The 25,372-nt window shown below is 35.9% G+C and overlaps 1 protein-coding gene across 1 annotated transcript in view; it reads right to left on the bottom strand.

Annotated features, from left to right (window-relative positions):
• Nucleotides 1-25,372, bottom strand: part of STPG2 (sperm tail PG-rich repeat containing 2) — a 296,808-nt gene that overhangs the window by 165,099 nt on the left and 106,337 nt on the right. The window contains exon 6 of the mRNA XM_070506544.1: nucleotides 3,317-3,476. Coding sequence (XP_070362645.1) covers nucleotides 3,317-3,476 — 160 coding nt within the window. The remainder of the gene's footprint in view (nucleotides 1-3,316; nucleotides 3,477-25,372) is intronic.

Raw genomic sequence — 25,372 nt, 5'->3', positions numbered from 1 at the left:
AATGAGTAATTTTAAGTTGAGTATTTTTTTAAAGAAATTCTTATATATTGCTGGCAAGAATGTAAGAAGGGGAATTCTTGATGCCAAAAAGTATTGAAAAGTTGATGTAGCAACATTAAAAATCAATTTGAAAAAAAAAATCACCTATCATCTAATCTTCCTATCATAGCAGTTATTTTAGTTTTTATCTTTTACCTTTTAGTCACATTTATAACCAGAAATATTTTCTACAGTTGCAATCTGAGTGAATAATGTTTCTCTTTTTTCATTCAAAATAATACAACTTCCTATGCAATTGAAAAAAGTTTTTATCAAGACATTCAAATATTTGAAACAAATATTTGTACATGTCTTATAATTCAGTATTTTAAAATAAATCAGTTCCAGTGAGCAGCAATATCCATAAAATGCAATATGATATACTTGAAAGCACCCTTGACGTGGTCGTACTCATGTTTTCTATAATATACTAAATTAACTCTGCAACTAAATAGGTATAGAACGTCACTTAAACCTCATTTGTTTTTCTGGACCCCAAGTTCCTTGTCTGAAGATAACAGCCATTGACTAAATGAGTGCTACTCAAAATGTGGCCTGTGGACTGCTGCCTGTCCAAAAACAACCTACAAGAGAAGGAGCTTACAACTAAATGTAAATGGACTATTTCTCTAAGCAGTGTGTAACTAGTCTTTCTCTAAGAAGGAAGGTGTTGATTTACATTCTGCTGCATCTCCCTTCTCACAATAGGCAGGAAACAGTTGACAAATGGGCACTTTTTTGTAGCAAGAGGCTAGATGATATTTTAGTTTCTTCCCGGATTAAAAGGGATCAAGTCATTCTATATTATCAAATCCTCTGTACTCCTGACACATATAAAGTGTTTCTCAAAGAAGCTGCCCACAAACTCCAATTTTTCCAACATTCCAGTTCTAAAGTCTGTTCCCCTTCTCTGCTAAAAATTCTGTTGTACTAACTCTCAGAAAACCTAAATGCTGATACGTTTTATTCCTGACATCTTCCAACATTCCTCCACTGATAAAGTTTACAAAAAAGGTAAATAGAAAGCACAATGAAAACTATTTGAACCATCCGTTAAGGTACTTAAAAGATAAGTATCTCAGATGTCTCTCTTTTAGCATGAGCGGACAACACAACACATTACAGGTGAGCTTAAGTACTTAAATATAGGGACCTCAAGGTGTGTACATCTCATGTACTACTTCGTTAAGATTCTATTTGAAAAGCCATCATATAATTCATTCACATTAGAGGTTTTTTATATTCATTTTTCAGTTACTATGTGTATAAATTCCCAGGAACCCCAGAACTAGATAGTTTAGGGATGCCTTCTAACAGTAACCTGTAACAGCTCTGAGCCATATATTAGGTGGTCAAATCTGTTCTATGACTGATTGATGAGTCCAATTCATTACAATACCCTAATGTCTACAAGAAAAGAAAAGAAAATTCCATGAAGACCATTCTCACTAATTCTTAACATATGTCAGATTGAGGATTATGATTTTAGAGGTCATCATAATTGAAATTTATCCTTCACAAATAAACTAACCTTTGGGGAATTTATAACACTTTATTTGTAATACATTGGACTATCAAACTGAAAACAAGACCAAATCTTAAGGCAAGTGGGTCACTCAATAAATTCATATTTATAAATAATTTGGATTTCAGATTCATGGTAAACACTGCGGGGAATGGCTCATCTCGGATAGTGCCAAACACCTCTTAATTACCTCTCCAGAACGGCAGTCTTAGAATAGTCAGACTTCTACACAGAGGCTCGGGCCTCCAAGACCAAGTGTTTCAACAGGCTCAGGTGTACGCTGTAAAGCTTATGACTTTGACTGAGAAGTGTTACATATCAGCTCCACTTGACACTATTGGTCACGAAAACCACCACACTAGCCAAGATTGAAGGAGAGAAGACTGAACCTCTCAATGGCATGAGCAGTAAATAATTTTGCACCAGGAGTACAATATTACGATAACAAGTTACTATACCAAAACTTGTAGCAATGATTTGGGATCAGGCAGTGGGGCAGAAGCTGAAACAACTCAACACTTAGAGAAAGGGCCTTGAGGAGATAGTTGGTGATGCCTTAAAGATCAGTCATGAAAGAAGATAACTTGTAGTATGCAACAGCAGAAATTTTAGCAAAACCAATGCTTAGGATAATGAAGAAAATACCTAAATAAATTAGTGGGTTCTAGCTAAGGAAATATCTAGGCTGAATATCAAAAGTGCCAACTAATTGTTTTTTAGCTGAGTTAGAGAAGGCATGGATGGGAAATAGAGGAGCTGTTCAGTTTTCAAGAAAAATTTATAGAAAATAAAAAGGAATCAAGATTTTCTGGGTTTGAAAGTAAAACCGTTTTTCATCCCCAGTCTCTCCATACAGCAAAAAGCTCTCAAAGTGAGAAATGGCCTGAGGGCACAGACCAAATCCAGGGTTTCGCTCTAAGACCTTTGTTAAGACTCAGAAAGGTTTAAGATGGTACCTCATAGAATCTGTCAGTTAAAGAAAAGGGGCTCTAAGAATTTCAAGGCCATACGTCATAGACCCACTTGGCTAGACAACAGTGCTCCTAAGAATCTAAGAGTATTGAAACACAGCAGCACCAAAGGTGACCCAAAATAGACAAGGGTTTTTCTAAGAAGTCTAATTAAGTGTGGCTTTTGTCCAGTGTATTCGATTATAAATTCATACAGTAAGAAATCTATAAAGTTTTTATAAGGAATTGTACCAACTTAGAATGAAAAGGACAACAGTGCAAAATGAAAAGAGGCTTGTAGACTCCCACTATAGACTCTATGGGCAGGAAGCAGGCTGAGAAAGCTCCCACTGCAAACAAAGCCTATTTCTTATAGAAAAGGAAAGATGATTCAAAGGATGGAACCAAGAGACCAAAAGTAGAACAAAGGACCGTGGAAACTCATTCCCAGGGAGCCCAACTGGGCCCTAATCAAGGAAATGGCAACACATGCCCAGTTGTATTTCAGAATTGCTGTAGGCCTGTGATTGCTATGGGCCTCCAGTTTTCCTCTTTTCTGAACAAGGGTCCCTAGTATGTCTTTTCTCTCTCCCTCCATTGTGTGTTGGATGTGTAGAGCAGATAACTTTGGTATCTTTAGTTCACAGCTCTGCCAATAGAGAGGAGTCAAACTCAAGAAGCTGATGTTGAAGTACCACGCCCAAGAACTCTCACCTACACCTATACTAGACTTAGATAACAAGATGTTAGCTCAGGGACAACCTTTGGGGAAAAAAAAGAAATACATGGATTAATTGCTAACCTGGCATTTCTTCTATCCTAGAATTCTGTGTGAATCGAGCAGCACTTTGACCAAATGGGGTATTTTTCACTCCTGGTATTTTCTTCAAGGACTCGAAAGCAGTTCGAGATTCATCATATGTGCCAGGAGCTGGAGTGATTGATTTGATAGGTACAAATCTCTAATGAAGAACGGGGAAAATACGCCAGTGAGAAAATATCGTACATTTTGATACTTCGCGAGTTAAAAGCTGCCTTCTTAGAAATATAACATCTGGAGTTTAATTTATTTCTTAATGGAGTGTAGAAAATGTAGATGAATTAAGATCTTGTACCTATCAAAATGTAAAATATATGGCTTTTAGTAAAATCATCTGTATATTAATACAGTAATGCACTATGTACTTTAGTAAGCCAGATAGACTTTTCAAAGGAAATTATCTCAATAGAAGATTCTAGATGACAGTGTATGGATAATCTCCAAATTTAAAATATTCTGCAGGTTAAGATAATAAATAAAAAAAATACATGATTTAACATGGTTTCTTCTATGTAATAAAATTACACAAATTGACAAAGTTCCTCAACATACATATTTAATTACCTCAACAGTATCATTTAATACTTTAAGAAAAAATCTTAGATTCAAGTGGTATTTAAATCAAATTTAATTTATAGTATTAAGCTTATTATATTTTAAACTTACAATACTAAGTTTACTTGTAAACTTACAATATTTAACTTATTAATAATATATATGTATCTATATGTATAACTATGGACTCATAAATATAGCATTGTATAATCTTATTTTTTAACTTTTTATTTGGAATTAATTTGAAATTTACAGCAAAGTTGGATGAATAAAAATAATACAGACAATGCCTGTAGAATGTTTCCCCAGATTCACCTATTGTTAACATGTTACATCATTTGTTTCTCTTGTCTCCCCTCTGTCTCTGTCTCTCCCTTTCTCTCTGTTTATATGTTTGTCCCTCCCTCTATCTGTCTCTCTATACACACACACACACACACACACACACACACATAGAACCAGTTAATGGAAAGTTGCATACATCATGGTCCTTTACCCCTAAATACTTCGGTATGCATTTGCTAAAAATAGGGATATTTTCTTACATATCCACAGTACAGTTATCAACTCCAGGAAGTGTATCAATGATATAATACTTTTATCTAATCCACCATTCATATACCAAATCTGTCAGCTGATCTAATAATGCCTCTGCTGCATATTTCCCCTCCAGTACATAATCTCGTCTAGGGTCGGATATTGCTTTTAGCCTCCTTCAATGAGGAGCATTTCCACAGCCTTCCTTTGTGTTTCGTGACTTTGGAAGAATATAGCACCCCTCTTTTGTATAATAGAACCTTCCGTAGTTGGGGCTTCTCTGATGCTTCCTTATGATTACATTCAGGTTACGCATTTCAGGACAGAATACTAAGTAAGTGATGTTGTGGCTTTCTCAGTGTATCATATCTGGAGACACATGATGTCCTCTGGACCTCATGAGAGATTTTAATTTTGATCGAATCCAACACTTTCTCTATGTTTATCAGTAAGCACTCTGCATTATACTGTAAGCAAGAGCCCTCCCTTCATCCTCAATTATTTACTTCATGACCTATCCATCTACTTATCCATATGGACTCATGAATGCCAGTTTTAATGATTTATAATTAACTACTTTGCTTTTGTTACCAGTAAGGAGCCTCTTAAGTTGGTTCATACAACCCTATGATATGTCTCATCTTTTTTTTTGAGACTTTTCTTACTTTCTCACACAACAAGATGTTACAGGTTCATCTTCCACATACTCTTCCCAGTCCCTGCTCCTTGGCTCATTTAGCAGATAGAGCTAGGATATATACCTATATATCTATATCTATACATACACACACACATATACGTAGAGACACACATACATATATACATATATGTGCATATATATGCATATATAAATATATACATTTATATATATTAGAAATCATGATAAATTCACGTCAAAACTTTCAATTCAAATTCAATTCAAATACGGGGTCCTTTCTCACCTCCTCCAATCATATGTGTAGTATCTTCTTCCACAGTGAAAACCCTGGCTCACACTATTGACTTTTTTGCCCAACCTTGTAGTACATCTGATATAGTTTCATGATCGTTTCACCCATACCATTACAATAAACCAACCCACTGAAAAACATTCAGAATTTATTTGCAATTCTTGCCCTCACTATCACTCTCTCCATCCTATTCAAGATCGACCTAGTCAAACACTGTGGATGCCTGGATCATTCTTTTCTTCTCCCTCACTGTGGTTAAGAATATTCATTTGGAATACAATGGTTCATTTGTTTCCATTTGCTTTCAGTTTTAGGGTTTTTTTTAAAACCCTTCCCATTCTTATTGATTTATTTTTATTTTTGTATTTGAATATATAGAACATTGATATGCTTCCAAAAGACAAATACATATTTTAAAAAGTATACTCAAAGAAATGTTTCTCTCATTTCCCTTCCACTCCATGGATGCTGCACCACTGAGGTGAAAAGTCCAAATTTATAATATTTGCTGATTTCTGTGATATAAATACACCATGATGGTGGCTAATTTCACACTACCATCATAACGTCAGCCAACATGCAAAACTGGAAAAATTAAAAATTGGCTCTCGCAGGCCAGCAGAAATGAACTGCAGCATATTAGAGCTTCCACTGCATCTCTCCTCACCAGCCCTGCAGGTAACCAACTTTATTGTTTTCTGGTTTATCCTTAATGTGTTTATACAAAGATAAGTGGTTATGTATATGTTTCCTTATTTTCCCTGCTTTCTTATACAAAAGTTAGTATGTTATACATGCCCTTTTGCAGTTTAGAAAGTAGGTAAATCTTAACACTACCAAAAACAATTTATTACTGGAAGTGCCAAAAAGGACTCTCACAATTTTTCTCCTAGATACTATCTTCTTATTTAGATGCTGAGTACAATATTTTAAAAATTATAATACTCAACCTTGGCTGTGTATAGAATTACCTGAGGAGTTAAGAAAAAATACTGATACTTGGCCCCTATTTTGGACCAATTGAATCAATCCCTGGAAGACAGGGAAGAAGACACCTGGGTATCAGAATGTATTAAAATTCCCCAGACATTTCTAATGTGCAGCAACAGCAGGGAACCATTGTTATAAAGGAAATCTTATGTTTTAAAAATTCATGGTTGAAGACATAAGGAAATTCAATGCATTTAGATAAAATAACAGACAATTCCTTAAATCAATAAATAAAATAAGTATCCCAGAAACATAACCTGTCTTTATTCCTATAAACCAAAAATTATGTGTTTTAAGTCCACCCTGTTAATCATATTATTGCTTTTTCCATCATAGTCTTTAACATATCCGTTCATATTCATCTAAACACTCACTACCTATAGCGAGCAGTCCTGTTGGTTTTAACTCCTCCATATCTTTCACCCCAGAACCGTTATTATTTTCTTCATCATCCCCTTAAACAAAACTGATATCACATTATTTTCCATTTCTGAAAATATATTTCAAATATTATAATTGGTTCCAACTGATGTCAAATTAGGACTATAAATCAGGTGAACAGAAATAGCATAAAAACTGAGAGTTCTAGTTGTAAAAATTGTATTTTTAATAATCAAGGGCATACAAACCCAAATCCTGTTCCCACGAATCCGTTTTGTGTAGCACCTTAAGTACCATCAAGTGGCTCAAGGAAGAAACCTGGTATTCATTCTGGATTCTTCCTAGTCCCTCAACACAACGTCTAACCCATTAAAAAGTCATGTTAATTATATCTCCAAAATATACCTGCAATCTATTTACCTGTCTCCAAGGAGATGCTTCCTAAGTACGATGAAACCAAAGTAGTCACCCGTAGTCATTTGAAGGTTAATAACCTTCCAAGTTAAAAAAGATAATCATAGCTGTACATAGTTGGATAAATATCGTAACTACTTTGATCTAGAGGCTGCCACGTTGTAAAGTATTATAATTTTCTTGCTCTAGAAATATCTTAGATAGTTTCAAGTCCCCTAGTATATATCTTAGAGAATTTGAAATGGTGACTGTGAAACAGACTCTTGCATCACTAATAAGGGCCCCAGTGGCAGTTGTAGACATAACCCATGACCAGGCTCCACAGGGAACTTTCAGAACATTCTCAGAAAGACAGCCATGTCCTCACAGATTTCACGTAAAGGCTCCACACATTCACTGGCAAAATAGATTTAAAAACTCAGACTAAAATCTCTTATAAGCTAAACGGAACTTTCACATATGCAAATTTGCTTAACAGAAAATGTTTAACAGATGGTTTCAATTCAAATATTTATATTGCATATTATTGTTAATATTGTAATCTTATTTCATTTCATTTCATCCACATTTTTCAGCAATATGATTTGCCTAGGCCACGTCTGTTTCCAATTTGCTTATATATCACTTTTCTTTTTAACATCTCCCCAAACACTACTGGATTGGTTGCTGGCTTCACATTATACCTATTATATTCTACGTATGATAAGAACTATAGAACATTACCTGGGATTGAGAAAGAAAAGCAGGTGATGGATCATTTACATTTGATGTCATACTTTCAGTCTTCTGAAATTGACTTTTAATGTCATATTTTCCAGGCCCTGGTACTCCCTAAATTACAGAAAGAAAAAAATACATGTTCTCATTAAGAACGCATCTATAGCCCCTAAGGGAATCGTTGACGAAATATCTGAACCAAAGCTGCAGGATTTTTAAGCAACTTCCTATATATTACCAAAGCACTTCATTAAAAGGCAAGCCAGAACAAACTTCTTGAGAGCAACCAAAAAAAGGAAATTTTCCTTAGCAAAGCTTTCCAGGAACCTGAAAACACACTACTTGAAACTTTGCTGCCCTCTACTGATAGAGCTCAGAAAAAATTATCTAGCTCTTCACATGATTAAATGCTACAGTGAATAAAAGTGGCTTCTATATTTCTTCCATTTAAATGTATACAACCAGCTCTTCTCTAAAAATATATATATATATATATATATATTGCTGTCTTTTCAAATTTCCATGAATGGATAGACTGTTTCCAACAAATAAGCCTCAGAATATATTTTAACTACAAATGTTAGAAGATGTAAGACATTAAGCTTTTAACTAGATACTTGACAATAGACAAAAATTAATTCAGTCAATACTAGGATTGATGTTTTTGTTATCTTATGAAACAATCTAAATATATATCAATAAGTGCTACTTATTCATCACCAAATATTTTAATTACCTTGATAAAGTATCTTTCATAGTATAAAAAAATGTTAGATTCAAATCTTCTGCTTCATATATAGCTCTCCTTCTTTTCTTTAGTTGAAAGAATGACTTCTTGATTTATGAATTAAGTACTTGGCTTATAACTTGGATGTACAATAAAATTATATCAGCAAATCTTCTCATCTCCATCACTCTAATATGTCCCAATCCAACCACTTCTCTCCACCTCCATAAATATACAAGCATCTGACCAAGACACCATCTGTACCTGGATTACTGTGAAATCTTCTTAACTGTCCCTGCTTCCACCCTTGTCCACCTTCAGTCTGTTTTCAGCACAGCAGCTAGTGATGGATCCAGTTAAGACCCTGAGTCAGACTGCATCACTCCCTTTCTCCAACTCAGCCAATGGCTTCCAATCTCACTTTGAGCAAAAACCAAGGTCTTTAATATGACATGCATTTCACTCCCAGACACTCTATTACCACTCTAACTTCATCTCCTACTACTCTCCCCTCTCCATTCACTCTGTTTCTCAAAAAGATCAGGATATATCCACCTCAGGACCTTTGCACTTGCCATTATCTTTGCTCAGAATGTTCTCCTAGAAGCTCCAGGGCTCACTCCTTCATTTCACTCAAGTAACTACTCAATGTCAGCTTCTCAATGAGTCATTTCCAGGCCACTCAATCTAAAATTTCATTGCCTTCCCCAAACAATTCCAGTCCCTTTTCCTACCCGTTTTTTAACCTGATCACTTTTTATGATCCCAAATACAATTTTCTGCTATGTTGTCAGCTCCAAGAGGGCAGTTATTTTTTTCTGTTTTGTTTGCTGCTGTATCTGTAGAGCATAGCAGAGTACCTGGAGCACAGAAAGTGCTCAGTGAATATCTGCCAGAAAAATGAATGGATGGACAAATGCATGCACTGAGTCCTACATTTTCACAAGCCATATAAGAAATTTGGACATATGTTCCTCTGGGAAATAATGCGGCTCCACATAAGAACATTAGCCATTTCTAATTACAGTAAAATATCTTAAAACCCACATATTAAAAATAATAATTTGAAAAAATTACCTTAGGAGAAATTTTTATGCAGAAGTACCTCTTTTTATAAATAGATTAGATTCTAAAAATTTATGCAAAGGTCTACGTTATCTTAAATGAACAAATCTATGCTATCAGGGTGGCTGGCAGAAAAGATACTTTGGCTATGGCATGTAAGATTATTTTTATCTATGAACTTGTAGTAAGTTAAGTTTCTACATAATTCTGTTTATATGAACCCACGAAGTATGTATGAAATATAGAAATATGGAGAGCATGACTTCAAATACACAATGTTCACCTATTTTCTTGAACTTTACAGAAATCCTTCTTCTCCCCGTACAGGGAGGCATGGTGAAAAGTAATCAGCCACTAATGAACTGGGATTACTTTCCCACTATTTCCAACAGTGGTATAAGTGGTCATTACTATGGATCACAGGGAAAAGATTAAGCGTGAATAATGAGACCAGTGAATATACTTAGTCTTGGGAACTACTGTGCATAAAAGCAGAAATGAAATTTTGACCCCTTCAATGAATACTTCCTTTTCCTTTTCTTCTGTTTTTTCATAAAGTTCCTAATGTTACTGAACTTTGCTTCACCAAAATATGATAGAACAGTAAAATTAGGTTCCTTGCTTCTAAAAAGTTAGGCTTAGGATTTAATAAGCCAATTAAAAATAAGCTCCAAAATCAGATTGTGAGACAGTGACCGCTGAAAGGCAGGTCTCCGTTTATGACAATATAAAAGCAAAAAGACTGAGGAGATCAAACCTCAGGCACAGGCTGAAAATGCTGTGATGTTTATCTTGCTTTTTCAAATTGTGATCAACAGACCACATGCATTGATATCACCCTACTAAATACATAGCACCACCCCCACCCCGTGTCTCACCTGAGATCTAGCAAATCAGAATCTTGTGGCATCCAGGAATCGACACGTTTAACAGGCCTCACAGGTGATTCTCACGCACAATTAAGAACCACAGCTCAGCACAAAAGGGGTCACTACTGCAGCTTCTTCTGCTAAGCACATCCACCCTAAGGAAGAAGGCTCAGATCTCGAGGGCATTCTGCCCTGGGAACAGAGGTTAAAGATTATTGGGGCAGTTGTTTATGGCATCTTCTCATGTGTAACCTAATAAAAATGGGCCTCTTTCTTTAAAAACTGATGTATAATCATCCATTTGTTCAGATGGTTGCAGGGATGGGGGACTGGGGAAAGCCACACGGTTTCACCTTTACTCCTCAAACGTGGAGCCATCGTCAGAGACGATTATTTTCACTAAAATTACTAAAAGCTTACTACGCGCAAAGCACTGATATATAGTAATAAATAAAGCAGGGGCTCTGCTTTTGAGAAGCTCACCCTGGATCAGTGGTTCTCAACCGAGGCTGCACAAGAAGATCACCTGGGGCACTTTCAAAACTAACAAGGCTTCTTTCCACCTCATTCAAGTTAAGGCCGATGGAAATGATTCTCAGGCATTATGAACATTTCAAAAAATTTTAAAAGCTTCCTGGCTGATTCTAATGTGCAGTTTAAATCAGTTTAAAACTCCCACTGCCAGGCCTCACCCAGGTGCAATCCCCTTCCATCGGTTCTGTGACCACCCTTGTTTCTGAGAGTTTCAGTCTCCTTCACGTAAATAAGGACTACAGTGTGACCAGGTTGCCACGTATTTCTTTCAGCTCACATTCCACCATTTTAACCTCTGCAATCATATCTTTAATTTTCAATTCTCTTTCTTATTTTCTAAATCTTTATCCACACCTGCATTATCCTCCATCTTTCTATGGATATTAATTACAATTTTAATTATTTATAATTCTGTTCCACTGTCTGTTTCCTTGGAGTGTCACTGATGTTGGGTTGTTTGTTTTTGTTTCATGTTGAAGGGTTTCCTCAAATGTCTGGGGATCCCCTCCTCCTCCTTCGTATCTAAGAGTGAGCCACTAAATAAGTTGATTGAAAATTTCATACCCGGATAGATGTGACTCGAAACCTATGGCACTTCATTATGCCGTGATGGAATCACCACTCAGCCTTTGTGTTAGCGGGCCTCCAAATGAAAGGCTTTTCTCAAGTCTGGCTGACAATTTAGGTGAGTGGGAAAGGCGCCTGGAACTCTCTCCCCATTCTGTATGGAAACCTTTCACTTACACTCTCCGTTTTCTTCCTGTCTCATTTTCAATTATGAAAAATTTAAAACACACCAAAAAATATAGAGAATAGTATAAGAAATTCCCATATACTCAACAGCCAGGATCCATAATCTTCAACTCATGTCCAAATTTGTTTCCTAATTCTACCAACTCCCCCAATTCTCACTCCAGTGACGTGGAGGCAAATCCAAAATATCATATGATTTCATCAACAAATACTTCAGAATGTATCTCCAAAAAATAAGGGACTCTTTTCTGACATAACCACAACACCATTTTTCTATCTTAAGAAAAATGAACAATGATTTCTCATTCCTTAATTATTCAGAGTTCAAATTTTTGTGACTGCCTCAAATTTATGTTTATTAGATATGTCTATATTAAATATAAAAATAGATAAATTTTATATGTTTGTGTCTTTTAATCAGAATCCAATTAAAGTCCATAGTTATACATAGTCAATATGTTTTCAAGTCTCTTATAATCCATAGGTTTCTTCTCATCACTTTTTTGTCCTTTGAATTTTTTTTGAAGAAGCTAAGTTTTTTGTCCAATTTTTTAAGAGTTTCTAACAGTTTGTATTTTTTTTTTTATTTACTATCTATGTATTTCCTGTCCCTTGTACTTTCTGTAAACTGGCAGTTTGATATAAAGGCTTAATCAGATTCCAATTCAATTTTCTTTTCTTGACAAGATTATTTCACAGGTGGTGCTATATACTTCCACCAGGAGGCACATATAATAGTTGATTCTCTCTCACTCTGCTATGTTACTGTAGTGGCCATTAATGATTACTGACTAGATCTAGTAATTCATCAGAGGTTCCAAAATGATGATATGATAATTCTATAATTCTTTCTCATTTATTGGCTGAAATAATTCTATAAAGAGAGACTTTTCTCATCAACTATTTGGTTACCCTAAGGTATAGTTCATATAGGAAAAGCAAAATAAATGCTTACGGGGTTTTTTCCCTTTTATTTACCACTTTCAAAGTACCAAGTTGGACTCTTGCATCTTCCAACACTAATCAATGATTTTTCAAATTCTAAACTCATAGATTTAAATATATTTGAATTATCTCAACCCATTGGAGTTGCATTGCTCACTGAAATTTTTATCCCATCTTTGGTCAGTGAGAACCTATCTGAATGAGCCCCTGAGACCTTTTGACATGACCCCAGTAGTCTTTCATAGCTTACTTGCTTTCTGGTATGACAAGACACTTCAAGTTCATCATATACATTCCTGCTCCAGACCTGAGATCAGCCATTTCTCCAAGGAACTCTGATTCTTTTTAGTGGTAATGGTATTTAGAGACCCCATTCTGGAGTCTAGAAATATCCTCCATTTTCGTTACGTCATCTCACCCTCTTCCTCTTCTATATCAGGGTTCCCAAGTCCAGACTCCTTCATTCAATTTCTCCACCAACAGACCTCACATCTTCTCCTGGAGTGGGGATGAGGAAGTCACCTCACTATCAGAGGCTGTGCTTCTTATCCAGATTATCACCCACCCTGCTGTTTTCAGTCCCACCTGCCACCTTCCAAAGAAGTTGATATTCCTGGGCTTTCTGAAGGTCCAGTAATGTGCACTGGCTTTCTGGTTGGCATCCCTCTCTGAAGGTATTTACATAGAAGCTTTTTCCATTCTACCATTTTACATTTGCCCATCAGCTTTTACATTTACTATTGGCCCATCAGTTTTCCATCTTTGAAAACTGAAGACATCTTTTATCTATTATCAATTCCTCTCCCATTGTCTTTGTATTTGTAGTATTGTGCCTTTTTTATACTTTTACTTATTTAGTGAGGCTTTGGGAGTGTTATGGGCTGAATTGTGTCCCCCCAAAATTCATATGTTGAAGTACCAACCCCCAGTACCTCAGAATGGAACCATACTTGGAGATAAGGTCTTTAAAGAGATAATTAAATTAAAATGAGGCCTTCAGGTTGGGCTCTAATTCAGTCAGACTGGTGTCTCTATGAGAAGAGGAAATTTGGACACAGACATAAGCATGCACAGAGGAAAGGCCATGTGAAGACATGGGAAGAAGACAGCCATTTACAAGCCAAGGAGACCTCAGAAGAAATCACTGCCAAAACCTTGATCATGGGCTTCTGGCCTCCAGAACTGGGAGAAAATAAACGTGTCTTGTTTCAGCCACCTAGACAGTGGTACTTTGTTATGACAGTCCTAGAAAACTAATAGAGGTAGGAAGCTAAGATACAAGCATGGGTTCAATCTACCTTGTTCAACCAGAAGTCCTTCTATCCCTTTCTACAAAAACTACCAAATATAAAGAATTTCATGAAGCTAGGAATGTAGTAGAAAATATAATAATGGTACCAGCAAAATCTAAGAGCTGTGGTGGAAGTAATTTTGAGAAGGAAAAAGTCAGCCTTGCCACACTTTTGACACATAATAGTTCAATATTAATTGAATAGATGGGACTATAAAGATTAATGAATACCATCCATAACTCTTCACTTTTCTGCATCTCTCTTTCAAATACAGAAGATACTTTTCACAATCTGATATTTGCACAGAACACAACTGTATGCATATAGCACCTGAAACTATGCCTGGACTTAAATTGATTATTCAAATATAGCACTCAAAATAAAAAATACTAAAACTGAGGAAATTATAATGATTACCAAATGAGGTTTTGTGTGGTAAGATACAGAGAGAAGTTTAATTTTAAGACTTTTATTTGTTTCTATACACTTTAGTTCCACATATAATTTAATTGTTGCTTGTTCTTCAGTATAATTTTAACTAAGTGGCCTCATCCTAAAGCTATATCCTAATATATCCAACCTATAATGCAATGACATTGCAGAAAGGCTGTAGAGGGGGGAAAATGTTTAAAGTTTTTTTATTAGCATCATCCAGGTACCACAAAAAGGCTTTATTTTAGTTTAGAGGCTTTTCTTACTCATTCTAGAAAACTCTCACTTCTGCAATCAACACTTACTTAGACAATGTTTTTATTCTCCTTATCCGTGATGCTTCTTTCAAATAAAATGAAGAAACATTAATTCCCTATATTTACTGAGCACCACTGTCTGGCAGGCACTATATTTGATCCTATTCTTATGTTATCTTTAATCCTTAAAAGTCCTGCAAGATATACATTTCTCAAGTTTGCCCAATGGCGAAAATAAGATCCATAGAGATTAAGTAACTTTACCTCTAACACAACTAGTAGGAGCACAAATCAAACTGAGGTCTGACTAATTACAAAGCCCTTCTTCTTTTTACAAGGAGTGTTACAAAAGTGAAATATTGCAGAGATCATGACAAAACTGACTGAAAAAATATTACATTTTCATTACCTATTATATAGTAACATGTCCTGTTTCGTATTTTATAAAAAAATTCCTTTGGTTATCCATTCATTCTTTTTACAAATATTTATTGAATTGCCTAATATGTGTCAGATTTGTGCTGGGTTCTTGGATGGATACAAGACAGAGCTCTGCCCTCATGAAGTGAAATTCCCATGACAGAGACAAACAGCCACCAGATAAAGAAACTAATTACAAATTACAATTAGTACCATGAAGGACACAAAGTACCAGGATAGAAAGTAACAGTGAAAGGTAGACAGGAAAGACCATTTATGCTGAAAGCTAAACACGAGAAGGAACTCATCTTGGGAAGAATGGATGGAATAGCATTCCTATTATAGAAAAGCATATGCAAAGATCATGGGAAAATTGGTCAGAACAACATTTCTGGAAGCATGAAAAGCATGTGCAAAGGCCCTGAGGAAGGAGTTTATATCTAGGAGAACTGCTGGGTCACATGGTAATACTATCTTCAGCTTGTTGAGGAAACTCCAAACTGTTTTGCCTAGAGGCTACACCACTTCACATTCCCACAGCAGTGCACAAGGCTTCCAATTTCTCTCATCTTCATCAACACTTGTTATTTTCCTTTTTTTATTAAAGTCATCCTAGTTGATGTGAAGTGTATCTTGTGGTGATTTTGATTTGCATTTCCCTAATGACTAATGATATTGGATATCTTTTCATGTGTTTATTGGGCATTTGTATATCTTCTTTGGAGAAATGTCTATTCAAATCTTATGCTCATTTTTTAATTGGGTTGTTTGTCTTTTTGTTGCCAGATAACATTTTAAGAAGACAAATCTGACTGCCTATGAAGCTTAAAGAACAGAGTAAGATTGGAAGTGGAGATAGTTAGAAAGCTATTTCAGAAGTCCAGGCAAGATACTGCTTTCTGGCTTTCTTTGACTAAAGAGTAGTTGTGGTGATGATAATACAATAAGTATGACAACAAAAATAATAATAGTCATGATAGATGTCTATAAAGATGGCCACCAAAAATTCCTCCTATCCCTACAAACCCACGCCTTACTTCCCATCAGAAAGTGGAGCCCATTTCCCTCTCTTTGAATCTGGGCTGGCCTTGGGGCTTGTTTAGACAAAGAGAATACAGTGGAAGTGACATAGTGCCACCTCTGAGCGTAGGCCTGAAGGACATGCACTCTCAGAGCCCTGAGCCTCAGTGCAAGCCCAACTACCTGGAAGGCAAGCGAGGCCCAACCAGCTTCCAGCCATTACAGCCAATCCAGCTGATGTGTCACACATATGAATGAAAGCATCTTGGATATTCTGGAATGCAGCCAGATGAGTGACCCTAGCTGATACCATATGGATCAGAAAAACTATGCAACCAAGCCCAGTAAACCCTTATCCCTGGTCAAGGTAGGAAACTACTGATTAATAGCCTTGTTTTCAATTATGACTCCTCTGAGTTTCAGAGTGGTTTGTATAAGCTTGTTAGGATTGTTCACTGATAACAGTAAGATTGATGATTTGCACCTGGCCTCGGGGGAACTCCTGCAGCTCTACTATTGGTGCTGGTTATGCAACGGACTAGGCCTCTGTGACCTGCAGAGTACAAGAAACACTGGCAAGGCTCCATTTTGTGCTCCCAGGTTCTGAGATGTCCATGCATGTGTCAGTGCTTCCTGATCCAACACAGAAAGCATGTCCTGCTATGGCCCCTTGCAGCCTTTGACTACAAAGAATATCCTTACTTTAATGCTCTGGCTATTTATATTCTTTTCCTGTAATAAACTATAGATTTAAGCATTGTCATTTTGGGCACTAAGTCTACTTTAGCAATCAAACCTATCTGCCACTAATAGTGTAATCATAAAAAGTAACAAATGTTCGTTGTTTTAAGGCACTACATTTTAGGGTTATTGGCTATGCAGCAGTAGATGATGGAAACAACAGACAACATTTACTAAGCACATACTATTTTTCGGGCACTATTTCAATTCTCAGATAAGGAAACTGTCGCAAAGAAATTGTTATTTTTAAAAGCAACATAGCTTATAAGTAGCTGATACAGATATTCTTGGTTGCTAGCACACTACCAATTTCCAATCTCCCTTTCCACAGCCATGAGCCAAATAGGGGTGGCCATGTGACACAGTCCTGGCTAACGAATGTAAGCAACTGTCAGAGAAAATAGAAGAAGCTAGAGCAGGGTTGAAAGAAAGGCAAGTTCCATTTTGAAATGTTAGTGGTGTAGTTCCTGTAAAACATCAAGGCAGAGATGTCATATAGACAGTAATTCATGGAAGACTAGAGCCCAGTGGAGAGTTCAGGATGTAAACATCCATTAGAAGTGACCTGTGTATTTGGAAATGATCAAAATATATAGGTCATACCTGAAGCCATGAAACTAAATGTGGTTTCTAGAGGAATTGGTAGAGAATGAAGAGAAAGAGCTAAGAATATTATGTAATATTTATGTGATTCTCAGTTTTATATTAATTTTAATACTATATTCTTAATATAACTAATCTTTTTTAATGATCCATATGAATTTATGAATCATTCTAATCTTTAGACTTTATCCTAACAATTTTTAAGTCATTTACTATATTCTTCAGCTAATATCAAGACTGAATATTTTGGTAAAACTTATGACTATTCCATTTTCCAGAGCTAATGAAAATGTATATTTATTCTAATCACTAAAAATAAAATGATACCCAACATCCTTTTTATATTGTCATCTTATAATAAGAAGAAACAAATTTATAAGCAACTTATAGTGAAAGTTTGCAACTTAAAATATTTTCAGTATGCTTATATCAACACAATTTTTGCTATATGATTACACTTGGCACTATCTCCTTAATAAAAGAAAATAGCCTCTTCATTTAAAATTGAATATATTTAATAAGTATACCCCAGATATAGTTAACTCTTAAAGTGACTCAATCATAATGACTGGTTGGACAGAGCAATATATAACTTTGACTTGAGAGGGTAGAAAAGAAAATGTGTCTATTATGTTCATTTTCATAATTGCAACATAAATTTTGGTTCATTTAGCGAGCATAATGCATTCTTTCCTTCAGATCTCAGCAAACAACCCTGCTGTATGTGCTTTTTTAAAGAACTAAATTTAAACAGAACTAAAGCAAATAAACATGGCAAGGAAAAGTAAGTGAACAAAAAAGATTTGAAAAGTAACTTTGTATTAATCAATAGCATTCCAAATGTCACTGGGCCTCAGACACAGCACTTAGGTTGTACACTATTGTCCATGTAGGCAAGTATAGCAGGAGAGGCAGAATTCAAATGTAAGCTACTAGGTTTGACTATATATACTGCTGCTTTGAAGTAAAGGGTTTCATGCAGTTCCAACCATTCCAACATGACATTGAGTAAAACTGATAAAAAGCTACTTAGATTCCTCAATATATCTGCTGAAATAACAGTTCATGTCAACACTAGTATTAGTAATTCAACTGAGTCAAAAATTAATATAGCAAAACTGAAGCCACACTGCCAAGTTCTGAGCTAGAGTAAATATGAGCAAATGTGACTTTCCTGAAAAATCTCACCACAATGACCAAGAATTATATGAGTTTTGTGCTAGAAGATTTTTCACCAAGAGGAAACATACACAAATAGCTTACACAGTTTCCCTGTAATTACTATATCCTATACAGTGGATTATCTAGTAGCAGTCAAGATTTATAAGGCCTATTTTGGTAAATTAGTGCTATGTAAATGTTCAGAGTTCATTAACATTTATTACTGTGCAATGCAACATGAACTTCTCCATAGAGTTACTTAATATGAGTGTATTCTTCCTGCTCTTTGCAAATCCAAATTCCTCTTTTTAAAGGGAAAAAAAAAACACCTAATGAATAATATAGAAACAATTGAACACATCCAAATGAAATACTCTTAATGTTATAAATCTTAAATGAAGCTAAAGGACCTGTTTAGATTAATTGATATTACACTCAAAAGGAGGGAAAATTCAAATGCCTACTGGGGCCAGGCGGGCAAGTAACTGTTGAATGGAAAATGGTGCACTGGAGATCACTCACCCTCACCCCCAGCGGCAGCATTTAATCAGCCCCAACTGATTATTGTTAGGTTAGGGGTTTTTTTCATTTTTAAGAAAAGCTGAAAATCTGGATTTGTATATGAAATTCTACAAGATACAAACGTTGGTAACTAATTCAAATTTGTATTACTATGAATTGGTCGTAATCCACTTATGGATTAAATTCAGCCCACTGGCCACTAGATTCCACACTCTGCTTTTAGTCTATCTTATTCTAAGTATAAATATATTAAGAACATACCTCCCTATATAAATTCCTGCATATACCTCCAGATCTTGCAAAATCAAAATCCAAAAGAGGTCTGATAAATAAGGTGGAGTTTTCTATGCCTACTGGTAGAATCATCATGATGAAATTATAATGTTCATAATTACAATATTTCAGAGACTCAATCTTTACACACACTGATAGTATGGAAACTAGGATTGCCTAGGTCTGAAGTATTCTCTGAAATTCTGTGTAGGAAAAGAGCCCAGTTACTCATATTACCTTAAGTAGATTATTGTAGAGATCAGACTAGTGAGTCACATCAAATCCATTGCCTGATAACATGAAGAGACCGATTTTGTCTTCACAATTTTCATTGTTTTGAGACAGATAATCTAACTTCTCATTATATTCAAAAGTTAGTGAACACAATAAATTAGAATTTTCCATACTCCTCTAAGAAGTATACGGGGCACATGTTGGTGGCAATCAGAAAATGAAGTATAAAAGTAGGCTCAGTTGGACAGATTTATAGACACCCCTGAGTAGATTAAGGTTGTAGACCAAGTCATCAAGTAATGAAAGCACCAGAATAAAAACTTTCTCTGATTCTATGTGATGGAATGTCAATATGTATTTCATATAGATGGAGGGCCAAGAAGATGATGGGGGAAATGCTGATTCCCTAAATTGAAGATACTTGTGATTACCTAAGAGCAGTTAAACAAACAAAGACTTTAACACTCCAGAGGAAAGATATTCTTTGTCCATAGCTTCAATAGTAACGTTTCTTAAAGTTTGGCACCTACACGCTCCTTAATGGGAAATCAGTGTGCATGAAGAGCACCAATTTTAGGTAATTTTTTTTAAAATGTATCAATTTTCTTGATTAAAAAAATGCCATCATATTTTTTAAGTTAGCAATAAAATAAGTTTTATTTCAATGAGAAGAATAATATTATTTGCGGTCTTTCATCAAGGCATCTTTAAGCAACTCAGTGGTGGATAGCTTAACTTAATTCAGGTTGTATTTGCAATTGATTTCTCATGATAGCTTCTACTAAATTAGAAATTTTAAATTCAGAATCATAGATCATTGTAAATGGCACCGTTTAGGGGCTGCCAGATAAGTCTGGATATTCATATTAAATACAAATGGCCCAGAAATTATGGAGAGATGTCTCATGAAGACTACTTTCAGCACTCTAATAGACGATAACTTCTAACATTTCATAGCCAAAAGCTGGAAGGTTAGATGTTTCAACTTGGAAGATAACAGTAACTGTATTTCTAATGCACTCTTCTTTTCAGTTCTGGAATTATTTCTTCATGCTCTGTTGCAGCATTTGGATGTGGTTTATATATTAGCTAAATAATACATCATCAGTTTCTTTCTCCAAAGACTAAAAAAGACATTGAGCTGGGAAAAACTCCAAATGTCAGTCTCAAGCTATTTGTATTGTAGTTTGTCCTAAAAAATCCTGAGAAAATATCTTCAACATTAAAAAACATAGTATTTTGGCTTGGAAGTGATAAGTTCAGACCACTCCAGATACTAAGATATGACAACTGAAAAGACCACATGAAATCATAATGGACTTTACTGGCATTAAATTTATACTTTAGTTCAATAGCTCATATGATCTTCAGTCCCCTCATCAACATTCTTACTTCAGTGTGATCAAACAGTTGTATCCATCATACATTTCTTCATTTTCCATACGTAAAATACACATATACACTGACTGAAATTTGAATATATCATACTTTCTATTGCAAATCCAGTTTAAAACCAGAAAGCACACATTGATTATCAACCATTTTCTATGAACAAAGCAGAGTATGGATTGCCACTCAGGCGCACTCTCTCTTATTTACATAACACTCTTTCATGCTGTGAATAGGGTTGGTGCTATGCATTGCTGATCCCAACACAAGTTTTCAAGTCTGCACGTCCCATAAAATTAAATCAAAGAAACATCACTTCTACCTTTGCTTGAATTTTCAAAGATAAATATAACTAAATGTTGCCAAATTCTTCCCCACATATATTTGTGGCACACAAAGCAAGGGTTAATTCATATTCTGCAAGTCAGTAGTTTAACACAAGTGTAAACCAAAATATCTATACATGTTTGTACAGATATTACTACACGTTTCTAGGTTCTCTTGTACACATATGGCACTGTTACTACGTGACATGTGATTGTCTCATTTAATGAAGGAATTCCACTTTTACTATGCTTTCTCTCAGCATAATTATTATCATTGACTTTTCAGCCTGTTTTATAAGAATATCAGGTAGAAATGCATTTGACCACAAATATCAACAAACCCAATGTTGCCTTTAAAAATAAACTTTTATTTGCTTCATAAAGAAGAAGTCCAGAAATAGGCTATTTAAGCATTGATTCAGTGGCCCAACAACATCAGTACCCAAGTCATTGGGACTCTCTTGAACATTTTCTAATTTTGCTACAACATGGTCATAAAATGATTACTGCAAATTCAGTTACTCCATCTATATTTTAGAAAGTATAAGAAGAAAAAGAAAGGGCATAGAGCAAAAAGGCCATCCTTTATTACTAGAAGGCTATTTTACAGCTGAGTCTTTAATTAAGAGTATTCAGTTGGACTTCAACTGAATTTGAGGATTAATTAATATAGCTGGCAAGCAATTGACACAATGACTACCGGAATTGTATGGTTGGCAGGATTGTGTATCCTTGCCTTTTCCAGCTCCTAAAAGCTGGCCCCATGCCTTGGCTTGTGGCCCTGCATCATTCCAACCTCTGTTTCCACCATTACTTGCCTTCTCTCCCTCTGTTTCTGTTCTCACATTGCCTTCTCTGACTGACACTCTTCTGGTCCTCTTATAAGGATCCTTGTGATTACATTGGGCCCATCAGAATAATCCAGGATAACATCTCTATACCAAGATCCTTAACTTAACCTCATCTGAAAAGTCTCTTTTACCATGGTAGGTAACACATTCACAGGTTCCAGGGAGTAAGACTTGGACATCTTTGCAGATACATTACTGTTTCTATCACAGTCAGCCCTCTGGTCCCCAAAGATTCACATCCATCCCACATTCGAAATGCACTCACTCCATCCCAACATCTCTCCAAAAGTCTCAACCCATTACAGCAGCAACTCAAAGTGTGAAATCTCATCAACTCAAAAGTCCCAAATTGCATCATCTAAATCATATAAATCAGGTTGGATGAGATTCTGGATATATTTCACCTGGGGCAAAATTCCTCTCTACCTGTGGGCCTATGAAACTAGAAAATGAGTATCAGTCCCCAAAATATGTGACACAATCATAGGACACCAAACATAGACATTCTCATTTAAAAAAGGAGAAAACAGAAGAAGAAAGGGAGTCACTCATTCCAAGCAATTTCAAAGTCCTGTCAGGCAACCTCCACAAGGTCTCAAGCCCCAAGAATAATCTTTTGTGGCTCACAGCTTCGCCCTCGCCCTCAGAGTCAATCCTTCCTTTTCATGAAGGGTAACGTGTGCTTGCAGCTCGGTAGTTTTATCAGCCTGTCCCTACCTATAGAATTCTGGCATCCACAGCTTTCTTTCACTTCTCCTTCTCTCTGTCCCTTTTAGTCCAAGCTGGCATTGTTGTAAAATTCTCATGAACCTTGTGAGTCTCCTGTGTCTGGCACAGGGATTCGCTCCACTTGTATTTCCTAGATTACTCCATCCCTTTTCTAGGCTTCTGCTGAGATGGCTGAAGGGATCCATCAGTCACAGCCCTCTCTGTGCCTAAATACTCGGATCCTTCCACAGCACTAGCAAAAGACTGTTCAGCCACAACCTTGGCTTTCTCTCCAGAGCATGCTTTCCTGTCAGTGAATCTCCCCATTTTAGTGTCTTTTTCAATCTGGATATTCAAGGCTGAATATTTTCCAAATCATCTCATCCTGGTTCCTTTGGCTTAAGAGTTCTTCCCTCAATTTATCTTTTTCTCTCACATTTTACTGTAAGTAACAAGAAGAAACCTAAGTGTACCTTCAACACTTTGCTTGTAAATCTCTTCATCCAAACATCCAAGAACATCCCTTAGAAATTCTACTTTCCACATAGTTGTATAAGACACAATTTAGCTAAGCTTTCTGCCACTATATAACAAGGATTCCCTTTCTTACAGTTCCCAATAACATGTTTCACATTTTCTTCTGATCCCTCACTAGCAGTGCCTTTAGTGTCCATATTTTGACCAACAGTCTGTTTACGATGATTTAGATATTCTCTAAAATGATACAGGTTTTTCCTACCATGCTTTTTACTTCCTTCTGAACCCTTGTCAGAAGATTCTTTAATATTCATATTTCTACTATCATTCCATTCAAAGCAATCCAAGATCATTTTATCATGCTTCTCAGAATTCTTCCAGCCTCTTCCCATTACCCAATTCCAAAGCCACTTCCACATTTTTAGGTATTTGTTACAGCAGCACCCTACTTCCAGGTACCAAAATCTATACGAATTTCCTATTATGCTCTAACAAATTATGACAAACTTAGTAGCTGAAATACACACATTTATTATGTTACAATTCTGGAGGTCAAAGTCCTAAAATCAAGGTGTTGGCAGGGCTGCATTCCTTCTGGAACCTACAGAGAAGAATTTGTTTCCTTGCCTTTCCAGTCTTTAGTGGTTGCCCATGTTCCTTGGTTCATGGCCCTATATTACTCCAACCTCTGCTTCCATCATCCCCTCACCTTCTCTGACTCTGACTTTTCCGCATCCCTCTTATAGACCCTTGTGATTACATTAGGTCTGCCCAGACAACCAGGATAATCTCCGCATCTCAAGATCCTTAATTATATCTGCAAAGGTCTTTTACCATGTAAGATAACATATTCATAGGTTCTGGAAATTAGAACATGGGTATTTTTAGGGGGTTACTATTGTGCCTACCACACAAGGCTTACCTCCTTGGGCCTCTTTTCTCCCCTAGTCATATCTTGCTTGGTAAATTTTTACTGCCTTGTTAGTGCTTCTATATTCAAGCAGACTTTTTTTTTTTTTTTTTTTGAGGAAGATCAGCCCTGAGCTAACTGCTGCCAGTCCTCTTCTTTTTGCTGAGGAAGCCTGGCCCTGAGCTAACATCCGTGCCCATCTTCCTCTACTTATATGTGGGACGCCTACCACAGCATGGCGTGCCAAGCGGTGCCATGACCGCACCCAGGATCTGAACCAGCGAACCCCAGGCAGCAGAGAAGCAGAACGTGAGAACTTAACCGCTGCACCACCCGGCCGCCCCAAGATTTTTTTAATTCATTTTTCTAATTGTCCTTAACTAGAGGGTCCATCTGATTACCTAGTTTTGGTGTATTTTCTTAGTAAATTGTCTTTTCAGAGAACTGCCCAAAAAGTTCAGTACCTCAAGATTCCTATCATTAAAAACATTTTACTTGTTTTAGCTTTTTAATTTTATTCAGGCTGGATTAAACAAGTTTGTGCTTCTAAATTTTAATTCTAGAGTGCTATGATCTTTGCATATATTCATTTAATTTACTTCTCAATCACTATGGCCTTAAAATTTATTATCCCCCATGTACAAATGAGAAATCTAAGCAATAAATAGATTGAATAACTTGCCCAGGTTACATGGCTGGCAAGGAGCAAAAAAAAAAAGGAATCAAACTTTTCAGAGATATTAATAAATTTATCTTATTTTTAAAACAGATATTTTGAAACTTAGAAGTTCTTATTTCCTTGTGGATAATAGATGTTACAGAATTTTATTTCACCTATGTCCATGTCCAGTCTTTGTTATTTCCTTTCTTTGTTTTGGGTTTAATTTGCTCTTCTTTTTTATATTTCTTACAGGTATAAGAAGATTTCATTGATTTTACTCATCTTCTTTTCTAATATAAAAATTAACTCAATATATTATCCACT

Source organism: Equus asinus, chromosome 3, assembly GCF_041296235.1.
Source record: "Equus asinus isolate D_3611 breed Donkey chromosome 3, EquAss-T2T_v2, whole genome shotgun sequence".
NCBI lineage: Eukaryota > Metazoa > Chordata > Mammalia > Perissodactyla > Equidae > Equus > Equus asinus.
Note: the sequence above shows the minus strand (reverse complement) of the source record. Positions and strands in the feature narration are given on the sequence as shown.